At 50.2% G+C, this 21963-nt stretch overlaps 4 protein-coding genes across 7 annotated transcripts; 1 reads left to right on the forward strand and 3 right to left on the reverse strand.

Moving 5' to 3' along the window:
• Nucleotides 1-1782: 1782 nt before the first annotated feature.
• Nucleotides 1783-5864, reverse strand: gja1b (gap junction protein alpha 1b). The gene is made up of 2 exons (XM_086143216.1): nucleotides 5734-5864; nucleotides 1783-3504 (listed from the first exon to the last, which is right to left on the reverse strand). The coding sequence occupies exon 2, from the start codon at nucleotides 3486-3488 to the stop codon at nucleotides 2322-2324; it is 1167 nt and encodes a 388-aa protein (XP_085999342.1). The 5' UTR covers nucleotides 3489-3504; nucleotides 5734-5864; the 3' UTR covers nucleotides 1783-2321.
• A 2767-nt stretch (nucleotides 5865-8631) lies between these two features.
• Nucleotides 8632-11892, reverse strand: LOC147213576 (gap junction Cx32.2 protein-like). 2 transcript variants are annotated; one of them, XM_086143219.1, is made up of 2 exons: nucleotides 11798-11892; nucleotides 8632-10679 (listed from the first exon to the last, which is right to left on the reverse strand). In XM_086143219.1, the coding sequence occupies exon 2, from the start codon at nucleotides 10667-10669 to the stop codon at nucleotides 9791-9793; it is 879 nt and encodes a 292-aa protein (XP_085999345.1). In that variant the 5' UTR covers nucleotides 10670-10679; nucleotides 11798-11892; the 3' UTR covers nucleotides 8632-9790. The 2 variants fall into 2 exon arrangements, with proteins under 2 accessions (XP_085999345.1, XP_085999346.1); XM_086143220.1 differs by having other exon boundaries at nucleotides 8632-10701; nucleotides 11798-11813.
• Nucleotides 10516-16697, forward strand: LOC147213577 (gap junction Cx32.2 protein-like). 2 transcript variants are annotated; one of them, XM_086143218.1, is made up of 5 exons: nucleotides 10516-10651; nucleotides 12922-12971; nucleotides 13781-13905; nucleotides 14415-14512; nucleotides 15854-16697. In XM_086143218.1, the coding sequence occupies exons 3-5, from the start codon at nucleotides 13787-13789 to the stop codon at nucleotides 16621-16623; spliced, it is 987 nt and encodes a 328-aa protein (XP_085999344.1). In that variant the 5' UTR covers nucleotides 10516-10651; nucleotides 12922-12971; nucleotides 13781-13786; the 3' UTR covers nucleotides 16624-16697. The 2 variants fall into 2 exon arrangements, with proteins under 2 accessions (XP_085999344.1, XP_085999343.1); XM_086143217.1 differs by lacking the exons at nucleotides 10516-10651; nucleotides 12922-12971 and having other exon boundaries at nucleotides 13675-13905.
• A 169-nt stretch (nucleotides 16698-16866) lies between these two features.
• mcm9 (minichromosome maintenance 9 homologous recombination repair factor) lies at nucleotides 16867-21963 on the reverse strand. Of its 2 annotated transcripts, XM_086143299.1 has the most exons (14): nucleotides 21820-21963; nucleotides 21251-21422; nucleotides 21036-21168; nucleotides 20859-20965; nucleotides 20566-20772; nucleotides 20396-20477; nucleotides 19648-19848; nucleotides 19449-19574; nucleotides 19226-19345; nucleotides 18988-19162; nucleotides 18510-18712; nucleotides 18229-18432; nucleotides 18062-18144; nucleotides 16867-17987 (listed from the first exon to the last, which is right to left on the reverse strand). In XM_086143299.1, exons 2-14 carry the CDS (start codon nucleotides 21407-21409, stop codon nucleotides 17019-17021), a joined length of 2769 nt encoding a protein of 922 aa, XP_085999425.1. In that variant the 5' UTR covers nucleotides 21410-21422; nucleotides 21820-21963; the 3' UTR covers nucleotides 16867-17018. The 2 variants fall into 2 exon arrangements, with proteins under 2 accessions (XP_085999425.1, XP_085999426.1); XM_086143300.1 differs by lacking the exon at nucleotides 21820-21963 and having other exon boundaries at nucleotides 21251-21599.

The following is a 21963-nucleotide window of genomic DNA, read 5'->3' on the forward strand; positions in this document are numbered from 1 at the left end:
GACTCTGTGTTATACAATAAATTAGCAACGTCAGAAAAAAAAAAAAAAAAAAAAAAACCTCCTTCACCGCTTCCTGGGCGCATCAGACGAACACATCTACCACCAAGATCTCAGTGCAAACGCCGTTGTAGCTGGAAAGATCCGTGAAAGTACCGACAGGAGGGGCTCGCGGCTAGCGGGTCGCAGGAAACGGAAGGAGAAGACGCGGAGATTGTTTGCGGCGGTGGAGCTACGTCGACAAATCCGGCCATCTTGAATCTGTTCATTCATAAAAAAAAAAAAAAAAAAAATCTGACTAAATATTAGTCCAGCTCTATAAGAAGTCTTCTAAAAAAAAACTCAAATCTTTCTTCCCTCGCTCTTCTCTCGTTCGTGACGCCGTTAGCTTGACTTACAGTACGGAACATCTACGTCTTTAGCGGCGGCGGCGGCGGCGGCTCGCGCGCCACAAACGTGACATCATCGGCATAGACAGTAATAAAGCCTTTCAGTTCAACCCAAACTCTCCACCACACACACACACACACACACACACACACACACACACACACACACACACATACACAACCTTCAGAAAAAAAACACACAAATTCAAAGTTTATCAGGAAACAGTCAGAAGTGACCAGCCCAAAAAACAACAAACAAAAATAAAAAATAAAAGGAAATAAAAACAGAGGAAACTAAAGCTGTCAATAAATACACAGGCCGCGGGGAATCGACGCCAGACGTTTAGTGGATAGTAGTCAATTCTTCATCCGGGTGGCAATAAATATTCACGCCGACGCCGCGACCGATGGCCCCCCTCACCCCCCCTCAGCATCGGATGGTCGCCGAGGACGCCGCCGGCTAGTTTGACTTTTATTTTGAAGGGAAATGGCAGACGGGGGTTCAAAAGAAAGGCCACGTGTGACGACTGCTAGGGAATGCATTTAATACTGGGGGTGGGGGGGCAGAAGAGGCGGGGTGGGGGGTAGATGGGGGGCGAGGGTTGATCCCCCCTCGCCACGAGCCCCAGGTCATGTGATCTTAAGCTTCGGGAATTTAATCTTGAGGGTGTTTTAAACTGTTTCTGTGTGTGTGTGTGTGTGTGCGTGTGTGTGTGAGAGAGTGGGACCCTGTGTTTTTAGTCTATTGAAGTTGGAAAGTAGCTAGCATTTGCTAAGCTAAGCTTTCTATCCTGCTCTGAATGCTAGGATCCCACTAAGCAAAGGGTCCCCGTAGGTAGCCTACGCTAAGCTAAGCTAGCTCCGGTTACCTTGGAAGTTCAAACTCGACCCGCGGGTAACAGCTGGGTGAGCAGCGGTTCCAGATACGGGTCAGAACCCCGAGCAGAAGCTCTGGAGATCCTTCTCCTTTGTAAGAGCTAAGGTTTAGCATCGCTCTGAAGGCACCAACACAAAGAGTCCCCATATGTGGTGTAAATCCAGAAACTTTGTGTGTGACCGTGTGTGTGTGTGTGTGTGTGTGTGTGTGTGTGTGTGCATGTGTGTGTGTGTGTTGTGTGTGTGTGTGTGTGTGTGTGTGTGTGTGTGTGTGGGGGGTCTATTTTGGGCCATCCTTCCTGCCGGGTCACAATAGCATGTTTTTCCTTCTTGTCCGAGTCCACTGGAGACAAAGGGGTTAAAGGGCGCCGCCGGTTTGGAAGCGACCCCATGTGAAGGCGTCCAGCAGGGGGCGCTGTGACCGGGAGGGGGGGGGGGGGGCACGTTAATGGGGCGGGTCTATTCCCCAAACAGTACGGCGAGGACGGGCATACAAGTCACGGTATGCTCTGGCCTCGAGTTCCAAATCAAGTAGTTCCAAATCATCTGGGAGGGGTGGGGTCGGGACGGACCATACCAACTCAGCCCCACCCGGGGATTCTACCATTGCCAATCAAGATGGGGGGGAGGTGTTAAAGAAATAAATGTAGAAGTTCACCCTGTTATTACCACACCTAAGCTAAGCTATCGCCGGGTAAATGAAGTCACTAACGAAGCGGAAGCAACGGGATGCACGGTTCATTTCGGGGGCGGGGCTCCTCCCAGGCGGGAACGGAAGGCGCCGCCGCCGCCGCCGCCTCCCCCCGAGACCACCGGCCCTCTGCGGCGCGAAGCCGACCCCCCAACAAACAAAAGGACTCGCGACTTGTACCTCTGACAGTGTTACGTAACAAGTTCTCAACGTCTCTCGGTGTACTAGGAGTCTCTAGGCTGACGACAGTGATGGAGGTTAGTCCCGCCCCCTACAGGAAGTAAGTGGTGGACCGGGAGGGGGCGGTGGCGGCGGGGCGGGGCGGGGCGGGGGTAGGGGGGGTAAAAGGGGCAGGGGCGGGGCTTCAACTACACGTCCAGGTCGTCCGGCCGGGCCCGGCTGCTCATGCGGCTGCTGGCCCGGCTGCAGGGCCGGGGGTCTATCAGCGCCAGCGGCTGCATCTCGTGTCCCGTCGCCGACGGCAGCTTCTTGTGCTCGTGGGTGTCGTCCGGGAAGTCGAAGGCCTGGGCGTGGGAGTTGGAGATGGTGCTCCCGCCGCCGGGGTGGCCCAGCCGGTTCTGCTCCGCGGAGTAGTTGGCCCAGTTCTGCTCGCTGGCCTGCTTGTTGTAGTTGCGGCAGGAGCCGGTGCCGCGCTCCCCGGTGGCCAGCTTGTAGCCCGGCGGGGACATGGGCGACAGCGGCGCCGTCGGCGAGGAGCAGCCGTTGTAGTAGGCGTACTTGGTGGTGGACAGCTCCTTGGGCGTGGGGCTGAGGGTGCCCCCGCCGGGGTACAGGGTGGGCTGCTGCTTGCCCTTCACCCGGTCCTTGATCCTCTTGAAGAACACGTAGAAGAGCTCGATGACGTTGAGCAGCAGGGACACCAGCGACACCACCAGCATGAAGATGATGAAGACGGTCTTCTCCGTGGGACGCGACAGGAAGCAGTCCACCCTGTGGGGGCAGGGGCTCCTCTCGCAGGTGTAGACCGCCGCCAGGCTGAAGCCGTACATGTACCACTGGATGACCAGGAAGCCCACCTCGAACATGGACTTGAAGAAGATGCTGAAGATGTAGGTGCGGAGCAGAGCGCCCTTCATCTTCACCTTGCCGTGCTCCTCGATGCCGTATTTCAGCTTCTTCATCTCGATCTTCTTCAGCGGTATGTCGACGTCGGCGCCGTCGTTCTGCACGGCCTTCAGCTCCTCCTCCTTCCGGTTGAGCTTCTGCTCCTTCCTGTTCAGGTAGAAGACGTGGGCCAGGTAGAGCAGCGTGGGCGTGGACACGAAGATGATCTGGAGCACCCAGAAGCGCACGTGCGAGATGGGGAAGGACTTGTCGTAGCAGACGTTCTCGCAGCCGGGCTGCTGGGTGTTGCACTTGAAGGCCGACTGCTCGTCGCCCCAGGCCGACTCCACGGCCGTGCCCAGGACCAGGATCCTGAAGATGAAGAGCACCGAGAGCCAGACCTTCCCGCCGGCGGTGGAGTAGGCCTGGACCTTGTCCAGCAGGCGACCCAGGGCACTCCAGTCACCCATCCTGGAGGAGCCTCAGCTGCCGGGAGAAGAAAGCACGGTCAGATGGGTTCGGAAGCTTCGGAAGGTCCGAGCGGACCCTCCTCGTCTCCCCGGACCTCCTGAGGTGAGGTCTTTAGTTTCGCGGCCGCGCCGCCTCAAGGTTCCATCCGACCGTCGAATCAGATCACCCCCCCCCTCCGTCACGTGACCGCCGAGTCCATTGTCCTCCAGAAGGTCTCCGCTGAGGCCGACAGAACAGCGGCGTCTCCACTTTCGGCTGCTTCTCCGGAGGGTTCCAGGGGGAACCGGAGAACCGGAGAACCCGCCCCGCAGAGATGTTCCATGCTGGGGGGGCGGAGTGGAAAAAACCCAGTGGGCGCTCCGGCCCGCTGGTCACATGACACCCCTTCCCCTTCCCCCCATCTTCTTCTGTAGGTTTACACAGCTGTAATAACACCGCAACCCTACGACCCCAGCGCCCCCCCCCCGTCCCCCGTTACCATGGCGACAAAGGCGACGCCGTTCCCGGGACGAGTCTGGAAACATCGCCCGCCAGGGGGCGCTCTCATTGGCCGTGAGGCCTGTCAATCAAACAAGCGGTACGACTCTGACAGCTCAGCCAATTGAATTTAACATTTAATGTGACCTTGAATTGAGATTTAATATTTATATTCAGAGATACAGATTTATAGATCCTTTAATTTGACTTCTTAGTGCAGGTGCAGGGTTTAAGATAAGATAAGATAAGATAAGATAAGATAAGAACAACTTTATTAATCCCGAAGGAAATTGTTGTGCCAGAGTTACAGAAAATATAACAGTAATAGATAATAAAAAGAAAAAGGCAGAATTAGAAATAAAAATAAACTACAAACTATAAAGTGTCTCAGTGAAACTATAAATAAATAAATACAACAATAAGTAGAAGAATAATGAGAAAATGCTCATGGCAATGATAATAATAATAATAATAGTCTTATTCATACATTTTATAACTGGCCTTCGTCGTGTTGTTTATAATTATTATAATCTGATAAAACCGGGGCAAATATGAACTTGTTTTATTGATGAGAATATGATCTAATAAGGATCGGATGATGTTATCCGTCCAGAGAAAGTATTCCTGCTTCCTCCTAAACTTCCTGCAACCCGCAGGATTACGGCTCCTACAGGGATTTCGACGCGCGCACGGGATAATCCGGGTTTAATCCCGGGTTTGATTGATTATTAGCGCTTCTCTCTTTTCCCGCGGCCGCTTTCAAGGCGCGTCCGCGGGGTTTGAGGAGGTGGGAGGGGGTCCGCGGAGCACCGCGCTCCCGGGGCTCATCCCGGGTCCGGTCTCATCCCGGGTCCGGTCTAATCCCGGGTCGGTTCTAATCCCGGGTCCGGTCTAATCCCGGGTCCGGTCTAATCCCGGGTCGGTTCTAATCCCGGGTCCGATCTAATCCCGGGTCCGGTCTAATCCCGGGTCGGTTCTAATCCCGGGTCCGATCTAATCCCGGGTCCGGTCTAATCCCGGGTCGGTTCTAATCCCGGGTCCGATCTAATCCCGGGTCCGGTCTAATCCCGGGTCGGTTCTAATCCCGGGTCCGATCTAATCCCGGGTCCGGTCTAATCCCGGCACCGTCCGCGGCTCCAGAAGGAGCGCAGCACGTAATCACAGAGAAAAAAAACGCTTTCTTTAGAATAAAATAAAATAAATTAAAATAAAATAAAATAAGAAAAATTTAAAATTAAATTAAATTAAATTAAATTAAATTAAATTCATAAATAATAAACCCAGACCCCCCCCCCCCCCCCCTCCCCAAATATGAACTGTTTTATGCTGATAAATGGATGAGGGGATCCCGCCACTTTCTACACGAGTGGGTCTGCGCGTAAAATGGAGTGGACAGGTCGGAACAATGGAGGGCCCACGACGCGTCCCGTGGGGGGGGGGGGGGTTCTGGTGTCCCGCTGCAGCTCACACGCTCCGTGCACGGACAAGGCGCGTCCATGTGTCCCGGGTGGAGGAAGGGGGGGATGGACGGGGGCGGTTGCGCGTCGCGGGACTCGAACCGGCGACGCGCCGGTTTTTTTTCGTTTGTTTTTTGTTTGTTTCATTCAGTGTTATTTGTGCAAAAAGTGAAGAAGAAGGTAAAGAAGAGGAGGAGAAGAAGAAGAGAAGAAGAAGAGGAGGAGGAGAAGAAGAGCCGTGCGCGCCGGAGCGCCTCCAAACTTTTCCACCGGGACAAAAAAAAAAGTTTTGTAAGTTTTGGAAACTTACCTGGAAAAGAGACGAGTGGAGGGGGGGGCAGGGGGACTTCTCCTCTTCTTCTCCTCTTCTTCTCCTCTTCTTCTAGTTCTTCTTCTAGTTCTTCTTGCTGAACTTCCTCTCCTCCGCCGGTTTGGGAATCCGAGTGCCGGACCGGCGGAAAACTCTTATAAGAGCCCCGGAGGGGGGGGGGGGGGTCACCTGACCTCGACGTCAAGACGGGATGGGAGGACCAGGACCGGGAACCAGACCGAGGACCGGGACGGACTCCTGTGGGAGATCCCGGATGGAAAAACAAAAAATAAAAGAAAGTTTTTAAAAAAAAAAAACATGGCGGCAGTACAGAGAGAGAGCGAGAGATTTTGAAGTTTTTAAAGATTTATTTCTCCGCATTGCTGGGTTTGTGCGACGTGTGAAGGCTGCCTCCCGTTTCTTGACTTTTTATGCAATTCTTTTATTGAATTAAAAACCTTTTTTATTTTGTTTATCAATGAATTCATTTTTTTTAGCAGAATCAGGCCCATCCCAGAAGTTTAGCATGATGTTTCTGTCGGTTTGTGGGGAAAAAGAATTGTTTTTAACTCCAGGTCAGGTGTGCTGGTCCAGGGACGCTCCTCGAGGTGTTCTTCTCAGTCAGATGGAGGTTCTGCGGTTTGAATCTCCTCAGGGGGGGCTGGCTGGAGGACTGGAACCCCATCCTGGGTGGAGAAGAAGGGCTCCTCGGCACCTGCGGCCTGACGTGGCTTCGTTTGGACCAGAGCTTCAGGTGAACTTTGACCTGAACTTTAGTGGATATCATCATGTCGAATCATTTTCTATGAAATCATGCAATCATGTTACATCATATCATACGTCATCCTATGAATATTATCATATATCATATTATACACCTTGATATGCAATCATAATAAATATATGATATCACTGTTATTGTATTCGATAATATTCAGTGTTTACAAGATGTTTTTCATTTATTTTATGAGAAAAACATAACAACTGTGTTTGTAACCTTGACACCAGCATGCAAGGCTTCTGGCGCTTTCCAGCCTCTCTGATTAGTTTGCAAATGAAATAAAAACAGCTAATTATTTTATAGATGCGAAATAAACGAAGATTGAATTAAATTGCACATTTTTTTAAAGTGATAAGGATTCCTCTCCCGGGAGCTGGAGCCTCTCCCATGTGTTAATTGAATTGAATTTTAATTTAATTTCATGACTTTCCACATTTAAGTCATTTAACTGTAGACTGTGTTTTGTTTTGTTTTGTTTTAATAATTAAACCTTCATGGAAACGCGGAGGGATCCAACCGGAAGTGAGTCACAGCGCTTTTCCCTGCTTCCTTTCCACAGTGGATGAGTCCACATCCGGAGTGTCACTACGTCATCTAGTGGCGAGAACCGCGCGGTGCGCAACACACACTCACTCACACTCACACTCACACAATCACACACACACACTCACAAAGCCGTGACGTTTGTCGTGTCAGTGACAGTTTCTGGTTGTTTTACTATGAGAGGGTGAACATTTGCATGCCCGGTGACCCAGTGACCTCTTGGATAGGCTCCGCCCCCATCGCTAACGGAAAACGCATGAGTGAGTAAGTTCCTCCATGACCTCATGGACCTCCTGACTTGAAATGCTTTTTTTTTCTGTTAATGTTTCCCTTTTCTTCCTGCTCGAGGTGGAGGTTGACGGGATTTGACCCGGGCGGCGGCGTGACAACGGGTCCGACGAGCGGGAGATAGAAGGTAAAGGTGGAGTCCAGGTCCAGGAGCTTCAGGCGGACCCGCCGTCACATGTTCACGGCTCTGAGGAAGGATGACGACAGCTTTGGAAGAGTCAGTTAAAGGAGTGGACTGAGTGCTCGGGGTCAAGAGGGAGCGTGAGGTCAGCAGAAGGTTCTCCTCTGCTGATTCATGGAGTCACTCCGTGTAGCAGCCTACCGACCGACTGAGATAAGACACGACAAGGACAGAATAAATAGATTTGGATATCAATATAAATCGAGAGACAATTAAAAGATAGCAAAAGACGTCCGCAACGAGGATAACAATAGACAACAGAATGAAAAAAAGGTCAAGAATAGACAACCAAACAACAACAATGATAAGATGAGAAACAGAATGACAATAACACTGACAACAAGTGGAGTGACACCAAGAAGGATAAAAATATACTGTGTTCAACAGTAAACGTCACCTTTGTCCCAACAAATGTATGAAATTGTTCATCTCAATTTATGTCTATTTCCAGTATGTGATGCATTACAAGTGAAATCTATGGTGGGTGTCCTCAAACAAGTCCCTCCTAATAAGAAGCTTCATAGTTTGCTAATTTTACTGATGTGCAAAAAGGCCAGCTGGACGGTCCTCATGTGGGAACTCGGGTTGGAAAAACATCAGAGGAGGTTTGTTTATATTTTGAAAACCCGGCGTTAATCCCATGTGGCTGGATAAATAACAACACAACCGAAGGATTTTTTCATGATTTTAATTAAATTGTTTTGTGATCAAAGAGTCGGGCAGGCAGGTGTCAAACATGATAAAATCAAACCGATGTTGTGGTTTTCTGATGGACGTTCACCATCTCGGCAGAACACGTGACGATTAAAATAGAATAAAACGTCCTGCGGAAAACATCTACGACAAGCATAGTGCTTCTTGCATGAATTCTCATTGCTGTGGATCCTCATTCTCTTGTTTTTTTGATTTTTAAATCAACAATTTAAAAAAAATCTCAGTTTTACGTAGAATGGTCTCATTGTCATTGCAAATTATAAGTTGTACAGCGCAAACAACATTTGGTTGGATGTTTGTGCGATATGTGAGCTAATGAAGTGAAGCATTTTTTTTTTCTTAATTTAGATATTTATTTTCAAATGATTTCATTTAATATTTAATTTATATATTCTTTATTTCCCTTTTTTCATTTGTTTATTTTTCTCCGAGAGTGAGTTCCGTAGTCGGGAACTTCCGGTGCGACACCGCTGTCTTCCGGTCTGACCGGTCCATTTCCGGTGCGACATTTGTGGTTCTCCGGGGAAGCATTTTACTGTGACACCGCTGCACTGCGCGGGAACCCCCGGAACTGTCGAGTCACGGCTCATAGGGTCTCTAACCGAATTCATGACTTCGTCTTCGGTTCAAATCGTCCCGGGGCTCACTTTTATCCGTCAGTGTTTGCTCATGTCGGTGGTCGTTTCCGCTAGCTGCAACCGCACTGCTAAAAGTTAGCTGTTTTCTGCTAACAGCTACAGACTTTTATGTTAGCAGCGTCAGAGGTTTATAATAAAAAGTCTCGGGGATGCTCTTATCTTCAGAGGTTCAGGTTAACAGCTACATAATTTTGTGCTCCCGCGGTGGATCCTGAAAGTTAAGGGTTTAAGCGGACAGCTACAGTGGTTTATGCTAATAGCTTCGTTGTTAGGCGCTAAATGCTAAGGAGCTGTGTGCTAAAAGCTAAGCTTTGCAGAAGTTGATGCTAATAGCCTCAGAGGTGCACTTCTAGTGCTGTAAGTTTTTAAAGTTAATTGTCTAAAATTAATTGTCTGCTTTTTAGTTCTAGTGAAGTTTTCCTTTTAGTGTCGTCAAGTTTTATCTTTTACTCATTTTAACGAGATGCTAATTAGCAAGGCCGTGTCTGCGTTCATTTTGAACCCGTTCACAGATGAAGTGATGGTGAGTCACCCGCTGCTACTGTTGTGCATTTATTTATTTAAAAAAACTTAATTTTAGATTTAAACAAAACAAAAAGTTTTCATTTAAAGTTTTGTTGATACATTTGTCACTGGGTCTCTCAAACAGGCAGTCCCTTGCTGCTTTATTCTCTTTTATTGTGAAATGGGAAATATATAATGCATATTGTCCTCACTAATCCTTTTCTGTAACTACATCCTTGATTAATTTCAATCTGGTAATCACATGACCCATCGTCATCTTTATTTCTGGTTGAGTTTTTGGGCAGTGACTGATATCCCACCCGTCTTAACTTGTAATTTATGCCATTTCATTTGTGTGCTGCTCGCACGTTTCCAAGTTAACAAAGTGCTACATCTGGCTGTCGCTGCTCAGGTCTGTTTGTCCTTCATCTCAGCCCTGCTGTGCGTCTTGTCTTTCAGGACCTCCGGCTCCGGAGCCACGAAGCCTCCGCTCTCGTCTCTCCTGGCCTCCGTCACCACGCTGGGCAGCTCTCGCCACATGTTGCGAAGATCCTGGTCGGCGAGCTGCAACCGCTGCTGAGCGGCGACGTACTGCCGCGCCAGGAGCTTCTTCCTGGCTTCTCTGCTCCGGTTACAGATCAGGTAGATGATCTCGACGATGCTGAGGAGCACCGACACGCCCGAGACGGCCAGCATGAAGATGATGAAGATGCTCTTCTCGGTGGGGCGGGAGATGTAGCACTGGGCGCCGCTGAGGCTGGCGCACGGCGGGGTCTTGTCGCACTTGAAGTAGTGATCCACGAAGACGGAGCCGAAGATGTAGAACTGGCCCACGCTGAAGGCCACCTCCAGGAGGATCTTGAAGACCAGCTGGGTCATGTAGGTCCCGAAGAGGATGCCTTTGATTCTCACCTTGCCTCGGTCGTCGGTGTATCTCGGCTTCCTGCGGACGTCGCCCTCCGTCAGCATCTTCCTCTTCTCGCGGTGGACGGTGTGGATGGCGTGGCCCAGGTAGACCAGCGTGGGCGTGGACACGAAGGTGATCTGCAGCACCCAGTAGTGGACGTAGGACATGGGGAACATCCAGTTGTAGCAGGCGTGCTCGCAGCCGGGCTCCAGGCTGTCGCAGTAGAACTCGGACACCTCGTCGCCCCAAACGTTGTCCGCGGCGGCTCCCAGGATGAAGATCCTGAAGAGGAAGAGGATGCTCATCCAGATCTTCCCCACCAGCGTGGAGTGAGCCTGGACCTTGTCCAGCAGAGACGAGAGGTAGGACCAGTCGCCCATTGAGGAGCGTCTGCAGAGCGGGAGGTAATTTGCTTCAAATAAAGGGATGTATCATTTTAAGTATGTTCTTATCAGAATCATGACTTGAGATGAATCCGTAATATCAAATTCAGTGGGAAAAAAAATCCTTTATCCTTATTGATACATTATATCAGAGTGTAATTTCTTTTCATTACATTTTAAAGGTTTTCTTATCAGAAAATCATTTATCATAATCCTGCAAAATACAATTTAGTTTTAAAAAATATGAAAATAACCATTGTAAATGAATTATTTAGATACATGAAAATGTCTTCATGAATTTTAAACAAATTCCAGTAATGTTTGTAGATAATTCTTAAATGTTTGGATTTCAAAAGGACCGTTCATATTTATACATATAGAATTTTGACTTTGCGCGCTGCCATGAATGAATGGATGAGTGAAGAGTAAACATGGACCTGTGAGTGGATGAACAGCTGAGGCCGAGTTTCTCTTCATTGTAAAAAATTGATTCAAATCTGACAGGAAATTGATTCCTAAAAACATTTGATATGCAGGAAAATTTCTAATGAAGAAAAGATTCTAATCGATCCTAATAGTCACAAAAAATGCAATGAAAATGGAAAATACAAAAAAATAATAATAACAATAATTGACAATATATTTAAAAATAAGCCAGTAATGATTTCAACCATTTTGCGAAATTCTTTTAAAGTCATTGACTTGAAATGATAAATGTTAAATACAAAAATGCAGAAAAATAAGGCAGACGACGTGCAGAGAAATGATTTCAAACTAAGATGTTTTTAAGTCATTTGTGTTTCCGACTGCAGTACTACAGTACTACTGCCATATGCGAGTACAATTACTACTTCTTTGAAGGATTGTGTACTCTGACTTCCTCCATGTTTACAAACTGCATTTTGTGGTATTTGTAGTACTTCTGTAGTACTACGTGACGCGACAAACTCAGTACTTTCACCTGCGTTACAGTTACTTCAGAAAGTAACGGGTTACCCCGGCGGGCACGGCTACTTGCTGTCAGGCTCGTGCGTGTGTGTGTGTGTGTGTGTGTGTGTGTGTGTGTGTGTGTGTGTGTGTGTGCGGTCAGGTAAATATTTAAAAAAATAAACACCGGTAACTCACCTGCGTCCCGTCGGACGGTCACCGAATGTCTGGAGGCTGGGATTCTACTTCCTGTTTCCTCCCAAAGAAAAGAAGACCGCTGACGGCTTGAAAAATGAAGTTCTCGGTTCCGCCTCGCCGCTTCCTGTCGGACGGTCGTCACGGCAACCTGTCCTTCCCTCAATCATCCGCGATCAGCTGTTCCAGCCTGTCAGCTTTTTTCTGTCTTTGACCCGCTGGCTGTTGATTATTGATCCTCATCAATAGGACAGGAAATCTGAAAACTGGAATTCTGAATATGAATGATGTTTTTTCATTTTCTGATTGTTTGCTTTTATTTTTGTTTTTCTGTGAATTAATGGTTCATTCCTTGTTTGTTTTCTTCAATTTAGTTGAAAACAATGTGATTAAATTCTATGAAATATTTGATCCATTTCTGATTTTTCATTCATTATGTCCATCTATATTTCAATTGTTTTAGTTTGTAAAAATATTGGTGACATTCAAGACATTTCTCTAACATGAAAAATGACAAATGTTTTCAGTCATTGATTATTTTTTATCTTGATTTAAAGAAAACAAGACTTTTTAAAATTATTTGTAAAGAAGAGCCTGAAGCTTCAATAATATTTTGTTAATAAAATCCACCGGTCACTAAAAGGAGCCTAAATTGAGATGTAAAATTCTGTTTTAGATAATACGATCATTCCTTTAAAATGATTGTGATTTTAATAAAAAAAATCAAAATGTAAACATTGCAATCAAAATGTGAAACTAATGGACATTTTGAGTTGTTTTCATTGATTTAAAAATGTGAATTATCAAAAATCCAGTAAAACCAAATCATTTTTTTAATGATTTTAATTTCCAAACATTAAATGATAAATTTCTACCTGATTGTTCTGCATGTATTCATATTTTTGTGAACACATCATGACTATAATTTAAATATATAATTGGAATTCACAAAAACAATGGTTTAATATCAATCTAATTCAAAAAAGTAAATATGAATTTAATGTGTATACAATTAAAAAAAACATGAATACATGTTATATGTACTTGTGATTAAAATGTGCGTAATAAGTTAGATTTTTATTTCAAGCATTGTTTTCCAGACATTCCCATCTTCCTTCTCCTCCCAGGCTCAGTCCATCACTGAACATCTGCTCTTCATCCTGGTATCCATGTAAATGTGAGTGTTGAATGTTCTGCTTGACATTCATGCGTGACACTTTCCATGATTCAGCACCTGAAAGCGAAACACACCCTTTTGAAACAGACTTCCTCTTCTTTGAATGACCTAATCCTGGTCTTTTACCTCCTTTTCTCTATTATTTATAGTTAAACCCTTTCCGGTGTCGCCTTTTCTGCGGGTTTTTTTTTGTACATTTCCTGTTGTTTGTCCATTTTCCCTCAGCAACTAAAATCATCCAGATCATTTATTCAGATCAAACCATTTTATTTTTTATTTTTAAGTTTTTGTTTCCTTTCTGAAACCTTCTGAAACGTGTGTGTCATCTACACAGATTTGTACAATTTCATATGAATATAAATTGATATCAATAGAATATAAATACAAATGTAGTATAATATAAGTATACAAAAAAATTAAATGTATATATTATTAAAGCAGGCAGGGATAAAATAATACATACAAAATACACACATGCATGTATACACACACCAACATACATACATAAATACATAGATATACACACACATTGATACAAACAGAAATACATACATGTATACACATACATACATACATACAATTTAAATCAAATTGTATATAAATATATGTATATCTGTCACATCATATACACAGGTTAAGAATAATTGATAATAAAATGCTGAATACAGCAGAAACACGTCATTGAAGAAACATACCTTAAATAGGATTTAATATAAAAGGTGGATGTGGATAAAATGGAATATAAATATATCCGTCTTGATAAAACAAATGTATATAAGTGTGTCGTTCCTCCTCCTTTGCGTCAGCAGGATTTGATGAGCGAGTATCTTCTGCAGTCTGAGGGAAGTGAGAGCAGGAGAACCTCTGCCTGGAGAACCTCTGCTTGGAGAACCTCCGCCTGGAGAACCTGCGCCTGGAGAACCTCTGCCTGGAGGTAGGAACGCTCCCTGCGAGCCAGGACCCGATCACACCCTTCCGATCAGCTCTATCGATCCGCGCAGCTTCAACTTTCTCCGACGGCGAGATTGTTTCCACTTCCTGTCGGGGGAAAGATAAAAAAAACTCTTTATTCTTCTTTTCTGTTTGGCCCTGATTTTCTACATTTCCAATTTGTTTTGTTATTTTTCTATTATCCATAATTCTTATTCATTTTTTGTTTTTTATCCATCTTTTCTACCATTTCATTTCCCGTCTATTTTTATTTTTATTCAGAATTTCAAAAATCTATTTTAGTTTTTTTTCGAAGCTTTTTCTTTGTAGAATCTTCAAAACTCACTCACAAACCTCAAAAGAACAAGATTCATATTATTATTGATAATAACATTTAAAAATATAAAATAATCATTTTAACAATCCACCCCTTTCCTCCCTTGTCGTCTGCAGTTTCTTTGTCTGATTTATTTCTAAAATAAATCCCATGATTTCATTTCCTTCTCCTTTCAGAGACGCGTCTCGGTTTCAAACAGGAAGTGGACGGATCGACTTCCTGTTTCTTCCCTGCGACTGGAACCTCCTCGTCCTCCGGTCTTCTCCTGGAGCAGGTAGAACCCGCCTGTCCGAAGTCACCCTGACCCCTGCTGGTCACCACACCTTACTACGGTTACCTCACACGAGAAGCTGATGTTTACTTTAACCAGACTAACCAGACAGAGGTTAGTGAGGTTCCAGCTGGTGTTCTGATGTTCACAGAACCAGAGGACACCTGACTTTATATCAGAGTTTTCATTGGGTAGGACTTGCTGCTCATGTTCTCCACAGACATGGAGGAGGTTCCTCCAGAAAGAGCTGACGTTCTAGACTAGCAGAACCAGCCTGCTGTCTTCATCTGAGGTTCTCCGGTGAATGACTGCCGAGTAGATGATCGGTCTGCTCTGAGGACCAGAGGAACCCAACCACACCTGAGAAGATAGTGACTACTGGAAGATCAAGGACTGGAACCTGGTTCTCCATCTTCTCCTTCCTGGTTCTCCATGTTCTCTTTCCTGGTTCTCCATGTTCTCCTTCCTGGTTCTCTTCATGTTATCCATGTTCTCTTTCCTGGTTCTCCATGTTCTCTTGCCTAGTTCTCTCCATGTTCTCCCTCCTGGTTCTCCATGTTCTCCTTCCTGGTTCTCTCCATGGTCTTCACCCTGGGTTCCCTTATGTTCTCCTTCCTGGTTCTCTTCATGTTCTCCTTCCTGGTTCTCCATGTTCTCCTTCCTGGTTCTCTCCATGTTCTCCTTCCTGCTTCTCTCCACGTTCTCCTTCCTGGTTCTCCATGTTCTCCTTCCTGGTTCTCCACGTTCTCCTTCCTGGTTCTCCATGTTCTCTTTCCTGGTTCTCCATGTTTTCTTGCCTGGTTCTCCATGTTCTCTTTCCGGGTTCTCTCCATGGTGTTCACCCTGGGTTCTCCCCATGTTCTCCCTCCTGGTTCTCCATGTTCTCTTTCCTGGTTCTCTTCATGTTCTCCTTCCCTGTTCTCCATGTTCTCTTGCCTGGTTCTCCATGTTCTCTTTCCAGGTTCTCTCCATGGTCTTCACCCTGGTTCTCCATGTTCTCTTTGCAGGTTCTCTCCATGGTCTTCACCCTGGTTCACCCTGGGTTCACCCTGGTTCACCCTGGCTTCACCCATGTTCTCTTTCCTGGTTCTCCATGTTCTCCTTCCTGGTTCTCCATGTTCTCTTGCCTGGTTCTCCATGTTCTCTTGACTGGTTCTCCATGTTCTCCTTCCTGGTTCCCCATGTTCTCCTTCCTGTTTCCCCATGTTCTCCTTCCTGGTTCTCCATGGTTTTCATCCTGGGTTCTCTCCATGTTCTCCTTCCTGGTTCTCCGTCTGTTCTCCATGGAGCGTCAGCAGGTCATGTCAGCTCAGTGAAGTTCTCCCTGTCCCTTATCTTCTCCAGGCAGGACCTCGGGGCGGCAGGAGGCCATGGGGGAGTGGTCTCTGCTGGCGGACCTTCTGGACAAGGTCCAGTCCCACTCCACGGTCCTGGGCAAGGTGTGGATGAGCGTCCTGTTCCTCTTCAGGATCTTCATCCTGGCGGCCGGCGTGGACAAGATCTGGGGGGACGAGCAGGGGAACCTGAGGTGCAACACCTTGAGCCCGGGCTGCAGGAACGCCTGCTACGACCGGTCCTTCCCGCTGTCCCACCCCAGGCTGTGGGTGCTGCAGATCCTCAGCGTCTCCACGCCCACGCTGGCCTACCTGGGCCACGTCCTGCTGGTGGTCCGCAGGGAGAAGAAGCTGCGGCGGCGCCGCGAGCAGAAGCCTTGGACGGTGAAGAAGGAGAAGGTCCCCGGGTACTCGGACCAGAGCGGGAAGGTGGAGCTGAAAGGAGCCCTGCTGGCCAGCTACGTTCTCCAGCTGCTGGCCAAAGTCCTCCTGGAGGCCGCCTTCATGGTGGGACAGTACTTCATCTATGGCTTCGTCCTCATGCCCGACAAGATCAGCTTCGGCGAGTACCCGTGCCCGTTCCCCGTGCACTGCTTCATCAGCCGGCCCACCGAGAAGAGCGTCTTCATCATCTTCATGCTGGCGATGGCCGCGCTCTCCATGCTCCTCAACGTGGTGGAGATCTTCCACCTGATGATCTCCAGGGTGTCGGCGGGGAGGAGGAGGAGGAGGCGGAGCGGCGCCTACAAGGAACCCCCGCACGTGATCTCCAGCGTCTGAAGCTCCCGTGGGGTTGGTCTCCACCGGCCCGGCGATCGGATCTTCACGCCTTTTCCAAATAAAGTCCAGATGAAGCAGCTGAGCGAGTGAGAGCCATGAAGGTCCGGACCGTCGCCGCGCCGCTAGTTAGCTTAGCTGCCCTTTAGCAGGTTTGAGAGTAAGCTAACACCTTTTCTGTCCGTGTACGCAGACGATGCGCTCGTGTCAGACGGTCCGAACTCCCTTCCTATTGGTGGAGGCCCCGGGGGGGCGGAGCTTCGGCTCCCCCCAGACAGGAAGTGGCTGCGCACTATTGACGACATAGAATCGTTTCAATCTTTTATTTTCACCTTACAAGTTCAACCGAGTTCCATGATTCAATCAGAGGTCCTGCTGGAGAGCAGGTGCTGGTCCTCCTACTTGGAGGTCTCCAGGTCCCAGTCCGTGTCCAGGACGTCGTCCTGGGACTCCGGGAGGTCAAACAGGGTGGTGGCGGCGAGCAGACCGGAGGCTCCGCCCCCGAGACGGAAGCAGTTCCTCCTCTTGGACGGCGCCCCGGCGGCTCCGCCCCGCCCCTCCGGGCTCGCCATCCTCCGTTTCCCATTCTCCGTTCTCCTCAGACCCGGCTCCGCCCCCTCGGACGTGGCGGCGAAGGAGAACTGAGACAGTTTGGCGAGCGTGGTGGCGTTCACCCGCGCGCTGTGGGCGGGCAGACTGGAGGCTCCGCTGGCGGACGCCACGCCACCTCCTGGGGCGCCGCCATCGGGACGCCGTTCTGCCGTTCTCATCCTCTTGGGTTGAAACTTGAAACCCGACAGCAGCGAGTGCATGTCGCCGCCTCCCGCCTCCGCCGCCATCTTGTCCCCCGGCTCCTCGCCGGGCCCTTTAGCCCCGCCCCCAAGCTTGCTGATTCGCCGGTGCCTCAGACTCTTGGACACTTTCTGAACGACACACTCTCCATCTTCATCTTCTTCCTTGTCCTCGACCGTCTCCGTGTCTCTGTTTGGATTCAAAGCCACGCCCCCTGATGATGATGTCATGCATCTTGGGCTCCGCCCCCTCAGATGCTCCGCCCCCTCGTCCTTCTGAGTGGACGTGACCACCGGGGTCGCCTCGTCACCGGGTGACACAGCGATGGAGTGGAACCAGCCCAGGCCGCTCTCTGTGGCGACGGGGCTGGGGGCGGGGCTTCCTGGGTCGGGGGCGGGGCTTCCTGGGTCGGGGGCGGGGCTCCTCAGCTCGGCCAGGCGTTGGAGCTCCTCCTGGAGAAGATCCTGCAGGTTCAGGCGCTCCAGCAGGACGCGGCACTGGGAGGCGTACTGCTGCCAGGGGTCGTCGGGGAACGAGGTGTGGACGGCGTTCACGCCGCCCAGCAGGCCGCCTCCCTAGGGGCGGAGCCAAACACCCGGTTAGCGACGGGGGGCGGAGCCAGATCTCCAACCGCTGCAGACCCTCTCACCTGCATGGAGCACTCCATGACGGACACCGCCATCACGGCGTCCTCAGTGGTCACCGTCTCCCGGAACATCAGCTTGGCGTGAGCTGGGACATCCAGGGAGGAGAACATGAGGGACCACAGATTGGTGTGTGTGTGTGTGTGTGTGTGTGTGTGTGCGCGCCCCACACCTTCTGCCAGGCGTCGCAGGCTCTCCAGCATGCGGAGGGTGGTGCGTGCGGCGCTGCGGAGGTGGTTCTTCCTCTGCAGCTGGTAGTAGGAGGTGATGACGGCCGAGGCCCGGCGGCCGGTTCGGGGCCGCAGGCGGCGCACCAGGCAGAAGTAGGACCTCATCTTCTCGGTGGACCAGGGGCCCGGGGACTCCGATGGAGGTCCTGGAGCGGGAGGGACACGGTGACTCCCGGGCGGCTCCTCGGGGAGCGACCGGGACCTCGGTTCTCCGGAGCCTGACCTCTGTCCTCCAGGATGAAGGAGGAGACGACCCGGTCCCACTCGGGGCTGCGAGCGTCCAGAAGAACCAGGACCAGATCGAAGCGGCTGAGCAGAGGGCTGGCCAGGGCCACCGACACCGACAGGGGCTCCGACGGGTCGTACTGACCTTTGGGGTTGGTGGCCGCCAGGATGGAGGTCCTGGTGTTCAGCTTACACACCATGCTGGACACACACACACACACACACACACACACACACTTCATTCATCAGCTCCATCTACCATCCACCTCGTGAGAAGGGCTGCAGCCAATCACAGGTCAGCTCTGGAGCAGGAGGCGGGGCTTCACCCTCATTCACACCTGCAGTTTCTAGTCTTCAGTGGACCAGTGAAGATGGAGAGAAGCCATGGAGGATCACACACACACACACACACACACACACACACACACACACACACACACAGCCTCCAGGAGAAGCTTGGGTTCCCCGGTTCCTACCCGGCCTTGGCCACGCTGATGCTCTGCTGCTCCATGGCCTCGTGGATGGAGATGCGGTCGTGCTCCTTGATGCTGCTGAACTCGTCGATGCAGCAGAGACCTCCGTCGGCCAGAACCAGAGCTCCCGCCTCCAGGTGCCACTCGCCGCCGTCCTTCACCGCCGCCACCGTCAGCCCTGAAGGACGCCGCCGTCAGACCTCTGGCCAGGAAGCATCTCGCCCGGGGTCGGAGGACCTACCAGCGCTGGTAGAGCCCACGCCTGCCGTCAGCACCGAGCGGGGCGAGATCTTTGCCGCGTACTTCAGGAACTGGGACTTCCCTGTGCCAGGATCTCCTACCAGCAGCAGGTGACACTCACCTGGAACACACACATACACACACACATACACTCACAGCAGTTTGTTTTGGAACTTTGGCGAGAAGATGGAGAACCTAGTCAGGAGAAGATGAAGGTGTGGTACCTCTGACCCTGGTTCCTGAGGGGTCTATCTTCTGGACCCCCCCCGCCAGCACCATGGCAACAGCCAGTTTGACCAGGTACATGCCGAAGATCTGCGGGCAGAGGCTCAGCAGGATGTGGTTCCTTCCTGCGGACGGAGGAGATGTTCAGCTCGGAGGTTCTCCTCCTCGGGTTCCCGGAGACGGGAGGATCTTCGGCACCTGCCATCGGGTCTCGTCGGTTCTGCCGCCAGAACTCCTCAAACTCCTTCTGGACGTCCTCCATGAGCGCCGCGGCGCCGCCCTGCTGGTTGTTGACCTCCAGGTTGTTGGCGTGGAGGACCAGCTCCACCTGGCAGGGCGCGCCCTCGTAGAAGGACCTCCAGCGCTGGCGCACCACCCCCAGCACCGTCACCTCGTCTCCTGGAGGACAAACACACCACAGCTTCAGGCTCATGGATTCAACGCCACGGGTTGCCATGGCAACAAATTGTTTCTCCTGCTGTTTGCGACGGACCTGTATGGAGATGATGTGGAGAAGAAGGGACTCAGCTTCTGACTCACCTGGAGGAGGTCCAGAGCCTCCTGGAGAAGGGAAGCATCTCCTCCATGTCAGTCATGTGATCATCACATCATCAACACACTGCTAGCTGAGCTAAAGGCCAACTTGCAGCTAATCTCAGACATGTAGCTAAACTAGCTGCCAACCTATAGCTAATCCAAGACATGGTACATAAGCAAGCTGCCAATGTGCAGCTAATCCAAGACATAGAGCTAAACTAGCTCCCGACCTGCAGCTAATCTAAAACGGGTGGCTAAGTTAGCTGCCAACCTGCAGCTAATCCAAGACATGCCGCTAAACTCGCTGCCAACCTGCAGCTAATCTCAGGCGGGTGGCTAATGCTAATCAGGAAGTGTCTGTGTTCGGTGCAGATCAAACTGAAGGTCCGGAGATGTCCGTGCTCCTCACCAGACTTGCAGGTGTCCACCAGGTCGTCCTCCAGGACCACCACCATGGACCGCGGGACGCTGCCCACCGCCAGCCGCTGCACCTGTCAGTCAAACCCAGAGCCTCAACAACCCCTCCATGCTAGACAACAACAACAACAACAACAAGAAAGCTGGTGCGGGGCGTCCCACCTGCTCCTGGATCTTGATCTCCTGGTAGTCCCTGCAGGCGGTGGGTTCCGCCCCCCCCGACAGGCAGGAGAACTTGAAGGAGGTGCAGGGCTCGGGGTTGGGGCAGGACGAGGGCGGGGCCAGAGAGTAGAACTGGGCAAAGTCGGCACGCAACGCAAACACGTGGCGACACTTGGCGCACATGTAGTCCCGCTCGTACTCCAACACCTACACACACACACACACACACACACACACACACAAGGTGTAACGGCAGGGTGTGTCAGGAGGCCACTGGCAGTCCAGACGGTTACCTTGGCGACACTGGTGCGAATGACAGTCCCGGTGACGGACAGGAAGTGGCCGTTGTCCCTGGCGCGGGGGATGGTGTCCCTGGTGAGCTCCGGGCACACGGGCAGACCTGCACACAGGAAGTGATGCAGATAGAGAAGGTCCACCTGCCAGGAGGAGGTGGAGGTGGTGGGTCTCACCTGTGATGCGAGCGTGGAGGGTGAACCTCGGCTTCTGGCCGCCGCCGCCCAGCATCTCGGCCGCCGTCCTCTGCAGCACCCTGTCGAAGACGGCCAGGACCTCGCCGGGGTAAGCGTTGAAGTAATCTCCCACCTGCAGAACGGACGCCGTGACAGGAACTGGGATTTTTTTCTTCTGAAGGACCAGGACCTCCTGGACCGGAGGTGGCGCTCACCTCCATGCTGGCCTCAAACAGCGTCATGGCGTTCACTACCACGGGCAGGTGCGTGTCCTCGGCGGCGGCGAGCTGGGCGATGTCTGCGCGGTGATGCTCCGTCACGTAGCTTTCGAACATCCGGCTGATCAGGGCCTCCTGCTCAGGGCTCATCGCCATGGCAACAGGACCCCTGAAGACCACGGTATTGTTTCAAGAAGCGGTAGGGAGATGTTACAGGGAGTTAGCATTCATAAAAAAAATAATTGGTGATAATAAAAGTAAATAAAGGGATGAAGTTGACCTGTTTCCCATACCTGTAACTACTGGGTTTTCTAATATTGTGGCACAAAACTACAACACACCACTTCCGGGTCAAAAGTCCCCGGATGCGGCTCCGTCTATAACCTGGATTTAAGTCTCCGGTACAAAATATGTTGCATTACTAGGTTATAATGAGTGAATTTACACAAAATAAACAATCCACTGTAAAACAAACAAGTGGATTCAGAGTTTGTAGCTCGGTTTCTTGCCATTTAAAACCCGATAAATGTAGATTTATTGCGATTTATTTGGTTTCGTTTCCTTACCTTCCGCCGGGGAAACGGCTCTCCGGCCGCCGCAAAGCCGACGTTCCGCTTCCCCGCTAGAATTCGAGTTTCGCGGTTCCACTCGGTTCTTCTGGGTTTCTGGTTCCGACGTCCCTGCAGCCGGACGACTCCCGCCGGCGCGGC

This window comes from Fistularia commersonii, chromosome 36 (genome assembly GCF_037954325.1).
Source record: "Fistularia commersonii isolate RoL2024-O1a breed Wild chromosome 36, RoL_Fcom_v1.0, whole genome shotgun sequence".
Taxonomy (NCBI): domain Eukaryota; kingdom Metazoa; phylum Chordata; class Actinopteri; order Syngnathiformes; family Fistulariidae; genus Fistularia; species Fistularia commersonii.